Source organism: Schistocerca serialis, chromosome 2 (genome assembly GCF_023864345.2).
Source record: "Schistocerca serialis cubense isolate TAMUIC-IGC-003099 chromosome 2, iqSchSeri2.2, whole genome shotgun sequence".
NCBI lineage: Eukaryota > Metazoa > Arthropoda > Insecta > Orthoptera > Acrididae > Schistocerca > Schistocerca serialis.
This window is the reverse complement of record NC_064639.1, coordinates 244,210,820-244,223,005: the sequence shown is the minus strand read 5'-3', so window position 1 is coordinate 244,223,005 and position 12,186 is coordinate 244,210,820. Positions and strand designations below refer to the sequence as shown.

The 12,186-nt window shown below is 43.5% G+C and overlaps 1 protein-coding gene across 1 annotated transcript in view; it reads left to right on the top strand.

Moving 5' to 3' along the window:
• Window positions 1-2,027: 2,027 nt before the first annotated feature.
• LOC126456988 (protein Wnt-1-like) overlaps window positions 2,028-12,186 on the top strand; it is a 221,049-nt gene continuing 210,890 nt past the window's right edge. Inside the window, exon 1 of the mRNA XM_050092951.1 lies at window positions 2,028-2,378. Coding sequence (XP_049948908.1) covers window positions 2,038-2,378 — 341 coding nt within the window. The 5' untranslated portion in view covers window positions 2,028-2,037. The remainder of the gene's footprint in view (window positions 2,379-12,186) is intronic.

Here is a 12,186-nt window from a genome sequence, read left to right as displayed (position 1 = left end):
AAAGTATGCTGCTTTTACTTCCTTAGGATTTACCTGATTTGATGACAAGTAATCACGAATATCCTGCAAAGTGTCAGTTTACGGCAACTCTGAGACTGTGGAAGTCGACAGTTGTTACATTTACGAATTGTTTTTGTTTTAACCATTAGAAATGGTAAGTGAGAGCCTGCGACAGTACACGCAATGGATCTATTTATGAAAATAAATACAATAAACAGCCACTTGGCTACATATTACTGTATTTTTCTTATGTACCACCTTGAATTCGGCTTTTACACCATTGTCCAGTACAATGCTAAAAGTTCTTAGACCATTAACACGTCACATCTGTTAAGGTCAGCTGACTTGTGTTCCATAATGGCGTAAAAGCCGAAATATAGGTGGCACAGAAGAAAAATACAGTAATTTACAGTCAAATGGCGATTTATTCTTTCAAAAAATACTCTACGACTGTGGGTCAGCACTATCCAAAATTTCTCAGCAAATAACTTTTTCTGCTACCAGTCACCACTATCTTTTTTGTTACATCGATTTTTGCCATGCGGCACCTCCACTGCAAGGAACTCTCGCAGACAATGAAAACCAGCCTAAGCGTTTTAGCAGGTAACTTACGCTGTCTAATGCGTGACGATTTCGATGCGTGAGGTGCTGCACTGTTATGCTGTCTTCATTGTAGCTAATACCTAAAAAACTGACGCAATTTTTAATCCCGTATATAAAAAACGTTCCTTAATTCTGTATACAAAGTCATATCATTAGTTAAAAATTACACGTGTTATATATTACAGTGTAGACAACACAACAATGCAGCAACTCGCACTTCGAAATCGTCATGAATAAATGGCATAGCACACAAGAAACCAACTTGAATATAAAAATTATTTCCCAAAACACGTCGGCGGTTTTTCATTGTGGGGAGAGTTCCTCGCGTTGGTGGTGCCCCATAGCAAAATACGTTGTAAGAAAGAAGAGAATCGTGACTAGTAGCAGAAAAAGTTGTTTCGTGAATAAACCTATTGTTTTTACAATTGCAGGTTTTCATCAAAAATAACGAAAACAGATCGTAAAAGTAACGTCTTTAGACTTCCACAGTTTCAGAATTGCCGTAAACTGATACTTTTCAGGAAATTCGTGATTTCTCTTCATCAGCGCTCATTATTGGTACAGGTTGATTCTTTCAGAATTTCCGTAAACTGATACCTCTCAGGACATACGTGATATCTCTTTATCAGCGCTCATTATTGGTACAGGTTCATTCTTAGAAAGTGAAATCAGCAGCCAGCCACTTTTAATAATACTATTCGTTAAGAAAAACTACCCTCGTCACACGTCAAAAACATTACGAATAAATGACATACCACACAAAAAACCAACTTCAATGTGGAAATTATTTCTGAAACGCGAAGGACAAAATATAAACAAAAAGAAAATCGTGATTGGTACCGGAAAAAGTTATTTTACAAACAAATCCATTATGACCTGTAGTGAGCACCAATGGAGTGGATTATTTAAATTGGTAGCGTTGCTAAGTAAACTGGTCTGTATGTTTTTGGCGCGGGAATGATTAGGAAAACGACTGTGAGGAACAAATTTAGTTTTGTTCCCATTAGGCTTACGTGCGAAATCACAAAGCAGCGCTGGTTTGCGAATCGCTTTATCTTTTCTTGTAAGGTACAATGGAAAGAGTCAGCTTAACAGACGCTCGGAATGTTTCCCCCGGTGGTCCACCGGGCTGCCGCTGCCACCGCGACGTCAAAGGGGCGGAACCGACGGCGCGGAGTGGGGGCCGGGCGGCCGCGATTGGCCGCGGCCGGCCCGCCCAGCAGGCGCGGAAGCGCACGCGGCGGCCGAGCGGCCGGCGGCCGGCCACGCCCCCGCAGCTGCCGGCCGGGAGCGGCCTCCCCTCCCCACCCCTCGACCCCCTCCAGCGGCCGGTAGCGGCGGCTGCTGCTGCGCCTACCTGGGCGGGCGGCGCGCTACCTAGGGCGCGCAGCTGCTCAGATGAATGGTGGCGGGCTATGCGAACACTGAGCCGCCATGAGGTGGAGCCGGCTGCTGCTGCTGCCGCTGCCACTGTCGCTGCTGTGCCTTCTGGCCGCCGCCGCAGCCGCCGACGCGCAGTCCACGTCCGCGCTGTCGACGCCGTCCGCCCCCGCGTCGCCCACGACACCCACCGTCACCGCTACCACTGCCGCCCCCGCAGGCCTGCGGGGACACCGGCGAGGAGGCGCCAACCGGAGACCGCGCAACGGGAACAGCGGGCACCACAACAACAGCCACGCCAACGGCAGCAACAACAACAACCACCGGGGAGGCACCGAGAGGCGGCAGCGACACCGCAAGGGAGGCGGAGGCCGCGGTCGCGGCTCCAAGTGGTGGTACGTAGCAGCGCTGCCTGCCTGTCAAACTGTCACGTGCGCGCCTCGCGCTGTTTACTACCCTGGCACCTCGCCTCGCTCGTAAACCGACGGCCGGTTCGCGCCAAGATAGCACTTTTCTGTCTACCTTTTCACATTAGGGGGCGTAAACAAGGTGTCGATGTCGTATAAGAGTGCTGCCTGTTTCTGTTGTGGCACGGTTTTTGAAAAGCTTTGTAAAATTTACACAGTGTTTGCCCACGTACAACCCTTTTAAGGTATGTCAAACGCCTCTATGTTTTCTGTTAAACGTAGTACCTCTTACTCGCGAAGTTCGCAATTCACGTATATCATAAACACAGAAAATACTCATCAGAGATTTACTATATGTAACACAGATTTTGTGAATTCATCTCGGACCTGTAACTTTTGTAAGGGAATGTCGTTAAATATGGCGCGAACGCAGAGGAGGCAGCGTTCACAATCTTTATTTTGCGTTCTCATCCTTTGGCTCCGCCACCTCACAACCCAAGTCTCGCCTAACCTAAACCTCGGGCTACGCTGAAGATCAGGCTCTCACTACAACCAAGATTTCAGGGGCACAGAAGGGCGGTGGGGGAGGTGCAGGTGGGGGGGAGATCCAGTATCAACCAGATTTCTTAAAGTTCCGTTGAAATAAGTGTTGCGGCAATTGCGAGTGTATGTTTTTCCATAATAACCCCGCAAACGTCAATGTTTACACGTATTCGTGCGTTTGAAGCTGCTCTTTTTGTGTTTTAACAAAGTAGTTGACTTCTGTTCTGCGATCCTTCCCATAGTCCTAATAAACGGCGAGTAGGAGTCAACATAGTTTGAACTGTATAGGACACGGTACGTGCTACTTCCGAATAAATTACCTGAACATCAACTTTGTAGAAGAACGAACGGCTTCAAATGCGTTTTCGATCAGCAACAATATTTTATTTATTCACATAAAAAACCTTGTCAACGTTTCTCACGTTAAATGCCAGAAAAAAAATCATAGCGCCGATAGAACTTAGATTGTCGTATCTTTTCTCCTTGGGAGAATGCTTTGTCAGAATTCAGTTAAAGATAACATCTGTCTAGCTAACTGATAAATTAGAAGACAACCCGAAATGGGTGCTGATCGGACAGGAGCAGACGAAATGATTTGTAATTCTGAAGGAGAATTCTTTCCTTACTTAGGTGATAGTTGGTCGACAGCATGATATGACCCGAATATTAGTCGCTTTCCTCGCGAGTTGTGGCAGTGTCGCAAACGTTTTCAGTGTATATCTCAATATTATGGCATATACACGACAAGAATCGAATTTACACAATGAATCAACGCTTGTCTTAAGTACTAAATCAGACCTGTCTTTATACATTGTTTGATGAGAAAGACGCAAATGTTTGGTTTTGTTTACTGCACCTGCTTCAGTAACCGTTGGTGTTTTATTTGCGTTAAATTTCTGACAAGCGTGAGCTGTCGTTCTCGAAATTTAAGACGTTTTTAGAGACCTGTTGTATTATAAAACTTATTTGAATACCGGACGCAGAGTTAAACAGCGCCAGAAACATTTTACGTGAGCGCGGCAAAACTTCCGAGGGGCCTTGTAAACAAAGTGGCACTTGTGAGGGCTGCATTAAGTAGTCGTGGGTGGGGGAGTGGGGCCGTTAGTAAGGCGCTAGGGACTCGCGCAGCTGCTGTTTACTTAAGGTGCTTTGTTTACAACCGAGCTGTTCCGAAACATTTTGTCTGCTGACTGCTATTTTGGGAGCTCAGGCGTGTGGAGCGCATCTACTTAACAAAAGCGGTCATCAATCTGAAGGTGAGCTTTGTCAGCATAGTGCTTCCCTGAACGATGCACCGTCTGAGACATCGATAGTGGCTACGTTGGAGACGGCGTTTTAAAATCCCAAAGTTGATTCCTATCGGAGGTGGTCTGCCTCCTCCTCTTTCCACTCACCGGAGTTTGAAGAGCGGCAGGTTCCTGCTTTTCTCACGCACAAAGATTGTCAGGAATTGAAAAGTTATCGTATAGAACACCTTACCATATCTAGTGTGACATCTAGTGGTATGTCACGCCACAGGAGCAGGTTTATCACTAATGAATTTCGCTGTTGCCCAAAATAAAAGCAAATAAGACAGTTCAAATGACTTTGCACGTTATGTTTATTTACACGGGGAGAGGACTCTTTGTCTGCATCTGGCTCTGTGTGGGAGTGAGTAGTTTTCTGTTGTGATATGGAACTTCTTGGTCACATATCTCAGCATGTCTGTAACAATCCCACGTCTGAAACATACCTCCTGTCATTCGCATTGACGTCCTTTGACCACGTGCAGTTTCATCTTTTTTCCAATATGTTACGAATTCCACACGATAATGCAGCATTCAGGCATAAACTGTAAAGGTTATTTCTTCATAATCTGCACTATCCCAATAACCTACGTGGACTGACGTACACTACCTGACATAAGTCATCGTTCCGTTTCATACTCTGGTGCGTCGTTCAGCCATTGCTCTTGCTCCATGCAGTTGTGATTTACTAATACCTTAGTCAAGGACTACAGCATTTTTACACATAGCGGATTGCTCAGCTTTGCGTCTGGAGATAGTTTTAAAGTCGTTGCTCGAGGCTAATAGCTTGAGAAACACAGGAAAAGTTGCAATTAAGTTTTGATAGCGCTTCACCCGAAAACACGTACGGGAAAGGTGTGAGGTCACAGTTGCCATTGCCAGTCAAGCTGTTAGTGTATATTACTATTGGGGTCGTAAGAAATGTCAGTGTTTCAGGAGCCAATTTAAATTGAAAAACAAAGTTTTCCGATGAATAAATTTTGAAAATGTGAATCCCTGTTTTGCGCAGAAGGAAAGTACAAGATAGCTTCGAGTATCTTGAAATGTTTGACAGCAGCATCACGTTTTTGTGGTGACAGCAATAGATCCACAGTTATTTGAAAGGGAAGTTGAGCCATCCAGTTTCGCTTCAGTGTCTGGGGTTGAACGAAGCCACCACGGCAGCAAAAAGACTGCACGCGTTTACGAACCAAACTCTTCATAACATACGACCCACGTCAGTCACAATCGAATTAAACCAGTTGCCGCGCTCCTATCACAACATATTTGTCAGTCACTGAATGAACAAATTTCTCAGGTCTCTATTGACTTTATATGTTCATCGCACTAATGTTAAGCGCCGAATCGTATGAGAAGAGCATGAAATCTGTTAAGATAAAAAAAACCTTTTTTTCTCAACGTCAAATTAAGATGGTTCTTAAACTGCGCTCCAGTTGTTCAAGATTGCTCATGTAATCGGTTTGTGATTGCTCAATATTGCAAAACAGTTTGTAATTTTGAACAAGGGAAACTGACAGCTTAACATGTCCAAAGGCGTGCTTCTGGTTTGCTTAGGACACTTTTCTACGCTGCTGAAATATCAGTGTTAGTGCGGGCAAGAAACCCAATTTCGGGTCCATGTTTGGTTAAGGCGATCGGCCTATATTGCACTGTGTAAGATACTTCACAAACATTTTATAAAAACTAGGACCGCGCTGTAGCTTCTACAAAAGTACAACGTCAAAAATTTTATAGAACGTCTTCACTAAAATACATCTGACAACGGGCATATGATTAGTGAAACTGAACGGTTCAAATTTCTTGGTGTTCAGATAGATAGTAAACTGTCGTGGAAGGCCCACGTTCAAGATCTTGTTCAGAGTTAATGCTGCCATTTTTACTATTCGAACGCTATCTGAAGTAAGTGATAGTTCGACACGAAAAGTTGTCCACTTTGCTTATTTTCATTCGCTTATGACGTATGGTATTATATTTTGGGTTAACTCTTCCCATTCTCAAAGAATATTTTTGTATCGGAAACGGGCGATTCGGGCATTAGTCTGGGTATTCTGACATTGGCCTCTCAGTATATATACACGCACTTTACTGTCGTTTCTTGTTAACTATATCAGCTTATTCCCAAGAATTAGCATCTTCAACTCAGTTAATACTAAGCAACGTGCAGAAATCCAATTTGCATTTGGATCGCACTTCCTTGACTCTTGTACAAAAAGGTGTGCAGTATGCTGGTGCAGCCATTTTCATTAAGCTACCACAAGAATTCGAAAATCTTAGCAGTAATCCACGCGCTTTCAGATCGAAGCTGAAGAGTTTCCTCATGCATCACCCTTATTCTGTCGAGGAGTTACTTGAAAAATAAAGCTGATTCCTGTGTTATGTTGTTGATTGCGTTTACATAATCTTATGGTTTCTTTCTGGTTTTTTGGGGGGGAGGGGGGTGTTCATAAAAGCTTTATTTTATCTGTTATTAATTTTATGTTGTAATTTCATGTACTGACACGTTCCATGACCTTGGAGGTTCGCTCCTCAAATTGGTCCTGTGGAACTAGACGTGTAAAATAAACAGTACTTTTACACTCTAATAAGTCACCAATGACAAGTGAACTGATGTTACCAATGAGACTCTCACAAGACTATTAACGACGAATTATTAATCACATCGAATATTTGTCAGTTTTGTCCTACAAATGCTACATCGCACTATGGTTAATCTTTGTGCGATAAAAGTCAGTGAAAACCGATAGATTGTGACACCAAGAATGTTATCGGCCCTTCGATATTTCTAGTTAAGGATCGCGGTGTTCAAATCACCCTTCTCGATTTGACTGCTGTGTTACTTCAGCGACCAGAACTGGGATATTGCGGGAAAGTAATATGCCATATTGTCAGTTGGCCAAATAAGTTCAGCTGAACAATGCTGCACAGTGGCTCAGACACTCCTCGCATTCGGCAGAACCGGTATTCAACTCACGGACTAACCATACACAGTGGGGTTTTCTACGGTTTCCCTAAATCACCTAAAGCAAAAGCTGGATGGACCGATTTTGCTAGTCGTATTTCCCCAATCCGATCTTGTGGCCAGTCTAATGACATAGTCGTTGACGAGGCATAAACCCTAATTTTCCTTTTCTCATTCAAGAACGTTTGCTGTATGGCCACGAACATACGAGCTAGCGCTAAACGGGCTTTCTGCAACTTTAAAATAACGCTTTGCGGCGTTGCTTACCAGTACAGCTCCGTGTCTCGTACGTGTCAGCTGCGGACGTCTGTGTATCTCGCACTTCCCCTCCGCCCACTGAGACTGATATGCGTCGTGTTCGATTTCGTTGTTGTTCGCCGCTACGAGGAAAGACAATAACCTGTTGTACCTCTTCGCCGACGGCTGGAAGGAAACTGATTTATATATCAACAACCGACCTGTTTCTTCGACTCCATCTATTCGACTAGTTTAAGCTTTTGTAAAGGTAACGACACTAGTAATTGAGAGATTGACAACGGCGAATAATAAAGCACTTTGCGCAAGGAACCGTCTATAAGGTAATTTTGCGCAAGAAGTCGGACTCTTAAAAGCTGCCTGAAGCTCGATCGATTTTCACTTACGCAAGCTTGTGCAAGCGTACCACATGCACTTACGCGAGTATGTATGCCGACAAAGTGGAGACTTGTACAAGCAAACGTAGTTGTGAGGCAATCTTCTGCGGACCACTGTGTTGAGCGATATGCAGGAAACAGCAAACTGATCGAAAGGTTTAGTGGAATACGTGCAAGCCTTCCTAGTTTCACGAACATTAAATCTAAAGTCTGTCGCTACAATGCAAAGAGAGAGAGAGAGAGAGAGAGAGAGAGAGAGAGCGCGTACGTTGTATTCTTAAAGAAATACGAGGAAATCTGCCATGTCACAACAGGACTTGTTATTGACGAAACTAGAGTATATAAAAAAAAGACAGTAGAAGATATTTATCAATCTGAGGCAGGCAGAGTGAGATAAGTTACATTCGTATCAGGTGTCGTTCTAGGACCTCCAACTTGCGAGAAATCACAATATTGTTGTCAGTCTTCCGTGTGCTTGTGTCATCTTCCTAATTGTTTTTTGATTGAAGGTGACAAATCTCTCTGTCCATTAATGCTGAAATAATTACAGCATATGAATGTATCTTCATCAAGAAAGAATGGTGTTGTGAGAAAACCTTTTTCGTTTCATTAGGCAGTTTGTACACATACCATGTTTCCTCATTACAATTTTTTTTTTTTTTTGCGTCGCATCCTAGCTCCACAGTTTAGAAGATCAAACCAGTACTTGTAAAAATTACGATTAGATTGTTAATAGGAGAAAGAATTTATAAATACATCAACATCCAGGGGTCAGGGTTCCAGTTCAGTTTGTGGCAGCACCTAGTCACGCACACCATATCCAACGTCTAGCATTTCTAGCAAGCAGATAACGGAAAAGCTTCGCCGAATGCTGTTAAATATGTAAACTACATGAAAGTGAGACGCCCTTTCCCTTCCAGTCTGTGACTTAACTCTTCTTTGCAGCCTTCGTGCATTAAGTCCATGACGTATTATTTACTGTTATCTTTCGTGCTCGGTGAAGTGGCTTGCTGCTAACGTAAAAGTCACGTTACTGCGTCCCAGGAGGCATACTGATTTTAATCTGTACATACTCCGTCTGTGCGACATCCTTGGTTATACCCTCCTGGAGATTGAGCGACAGACCTAGTCCGTTGTTGTAGAGTTTCACGTCAGCCTCTATTTTATTTATTTATTCGTCCTTACTCTATTCAGAACGACTGGTAGGGCACGTCAGACAAATCACAGAAATAATACCTAATCACGTGTACATAGCGTTCTGTTTCGCATTTTTCATTAAATTTCAGTTTTGATCCATCTAATTCTGATATTCTACATTCGTAAGTTTACAGCGCGTGGCGGAGGGCACTCCGTACCAAAATAATGTCAGTGATTTTCTGTCCTATTAATTTCGTGTACTGAGAAAGGGTAAATTACTGTCTATATGCCTCCAAATCTGCCCTGACCTATCTTGGGTTCTCCTGATAAGTTCTGTGGGAGATACACGGCTGTGGTAGCAGAACTGTCGAAAAGTCTCCCTCTAATGCATGTTACCTAATTTTACCCAGAAGGGTTTCGTGAAAATAAGGTCGTCTTCCCTCCTTAAATCCCCCATTTAAGTTGATCGAGCATCTTCTTTGACTTATCCACTTATGTTGATACTAGTAGCGCGTCTCGTTAGATGTCTGCTGCCATGCTTACTTGATAAGAACTCTAAACGCTGCAGAAATGCTCTATAAAACTGGTCGCATTAGCGTCATGCTTCAGATTTCCTTCACATATGCACTGTACTTGCCCTGAACTCGCATAAAGAATGTCTTCCATTCTCTCACGTACTACCTCTGTACTACTCATTCGTCCCGATAGCATCGCTTCTTAGCATTACTCCTAAATACCTAAATGACGTGACTTATTCCAAATGTCCGTCGCTAAATTTCTTATCGGGTTCTGTCTGGTTAATTAAGAGGTCGCATGATAGTTTCAAACTCGCATAAATCTTCCTAACTCTTAGACAACTTCTAGTGATTTCACGCTCTATTACAAAGCGTGCGCGAATTATCCTACCCGCACAGACCACGGCAGCGCACGCGTGCTAACGAGTACTGGAGATGGTGTAACATCCACATTCAGTGCCTTTCACCCCATTTCTTCACACAGCTACGAACAATTACTTTATCTGGAGACAGCATTCCTCTCTACCCCTGGAATTATTTTTAGTAACGTGTCAGAAAGTATTCCTGAACAGTTTTTATGATCTTCGTCCAGCATCCCACTATATTACGACAGTCGGCGCGCACATAATCTCTCACAGGTTCAACACCGTGTCCAGAAACTTTACCTCTCTTAGACTGTTCCGTCAAAAAGAATTTTTAATTAGCTTTCCTCTCCATACAGTGCAGTACGCTGAACACTAGTCGATTATAAAGCGGACTCAGTGAAATAATCGGATATTCTTGTTATTTAATTTTCTATGCAAGAAGCAGTAGGTATCGCAGGGAAGTATATTATTGCCTCTGCCTAAAAGTAAAACTTATCGGTATATGGTTAAGAGAGTGAACCTAACAGAAAACTTTGTACCTTAGTGGTTTCGAGAGAACTCCCTCCACTGAATCCATGAACGCATTCTTGGTGAAAATCAGTATTGAAATTTGATGATGATTGTTTAAATATATTTATGGAATGCAACAGCTTCTTCAGTTTCAGAAGAGTGTGACGTGGCTGCTTGCTTCTAGAATTTCCGGCGGGAAACTGATGAAGGAACCTTGTGTGTGTACATTCTGTCTGAACAGTGCGTGTACTAGAGCTGCTGAACCATGGCAGTGCAAACACGGTAAAACGTCTAGTGTTTTGTCGGTTGGAATTATAGGGAATGTCGAACAACCGCTCCAATTACTTACTATTAAGCTTAATTTATACGTATTGGTGCATCGATGTGTAGATACTTATCACGTCACTCGCCGGCCGGTGTGACCGAGCTGTTAAGTCCCGTAGTGCTCAGAGCCGTTTGAACCATTTTTTGATGTCACTCCTCAAACACTGAATATTGCTAAATCTTTTTCCTCTCCTTCCTCACGGGCTTCTTACCTATATGTTCATTGCTTATCGGACCTTGATTTCACACTTTATAGGTATCCTATATGTAAACTAAACGTTTATCGTTTAGTACGTTAAAAAACACTGGTCTACAATAAGACTTTCTTTTAACTCTGTATATATATCTAGCTGCTTGCCTAGCTTCCACCTTCAACTAATCCCACCTGAGGTCGCGGAGCTTGTATATAACTCTCCCGTACTGATCGTAACGATTGGTAACAAGTCGGCCGGAGTGGCCGAGTGGTTCTAGGCGCTACAGTCTGGAAACGCGCGACCGCTACGGCCGCAGGTTAGAGTCCCGCCTCGGGCACGGATGTGTGTGATGTTCTTAGGTTAGTTAGGTTTAAGTTGTTCTAAGTTCTAGGGGACTGATGACCACAGAAATTAAGTCCCATAGTGCTCAGAGCCATTTTTTTTTTTTATTGGTAACAAATATCCTGGTGGAGACGTGTTCCTTAGATCTGGCCTGACGGGGATCCGAAAAACTGTCAACACTCATGGTTGGATCTCAAAGCAGTTCTCTATGACGTATCTCCTGTATAAGTGCGCTGTACTTCGCCAGAACTCCCCGAAGCCTGCATTCGCCTTTCATGTAACTGAACTTACGTGCTCGTCTCATTTCACGTCGTTTCGAAGCATTACGCCGTGATACTTAATCAACGTCACTGAGTCTAGTGGTATGTCATCATTATTGTATCGAACGTCACAGGAATGTTCGTTGCCGAGGCAGTCAAGGCCCGCAGAGAACAAATTTAAATTTGACTACGTACGCGGCGCTAAGAAGAGATGTAAACAAATGGCTCTGAGCACTATGGGACTTAACTAGAGATGTTAACACTACTGAAGAAAAATGACTAGAGAGGCTTTACTCTCTCATCTCACTGAAGCACTGCTCCGTCTCGGGTGGTCACGTTAGCACTCTGATTAATTCAGTGGTCTCACGTCGGGAAGAGCGTAGTTCAAAGCCCTACTCGACTCTACCGTATTTAGATTTTCCGGCTGCTTATTAGATAACAGAATGAGATTTTCACTCTGCAGCGGAGTGTGCGCTGGTATGAAACTTCCTGGCAGACTAAAGCCGTGTGCCGGACCGAGACTCGAACTCGGTACCTTTGCCTTTCGCGGGCAAGTGCTCTACCAACTGAGCTACCCAAGAAACTTGTGTATCTCAGTTGGTAGAGCACTTGTCTGCGAAAGGGTAAGTTCCCGAGTTCGAGTCTCGGTCCGGCCCACAGTTTTAATCTGCCACGAAGTTTCTTATTTATTAGATAATTTTGTAGGGGATGTCGGTATGGTTCCTTAAA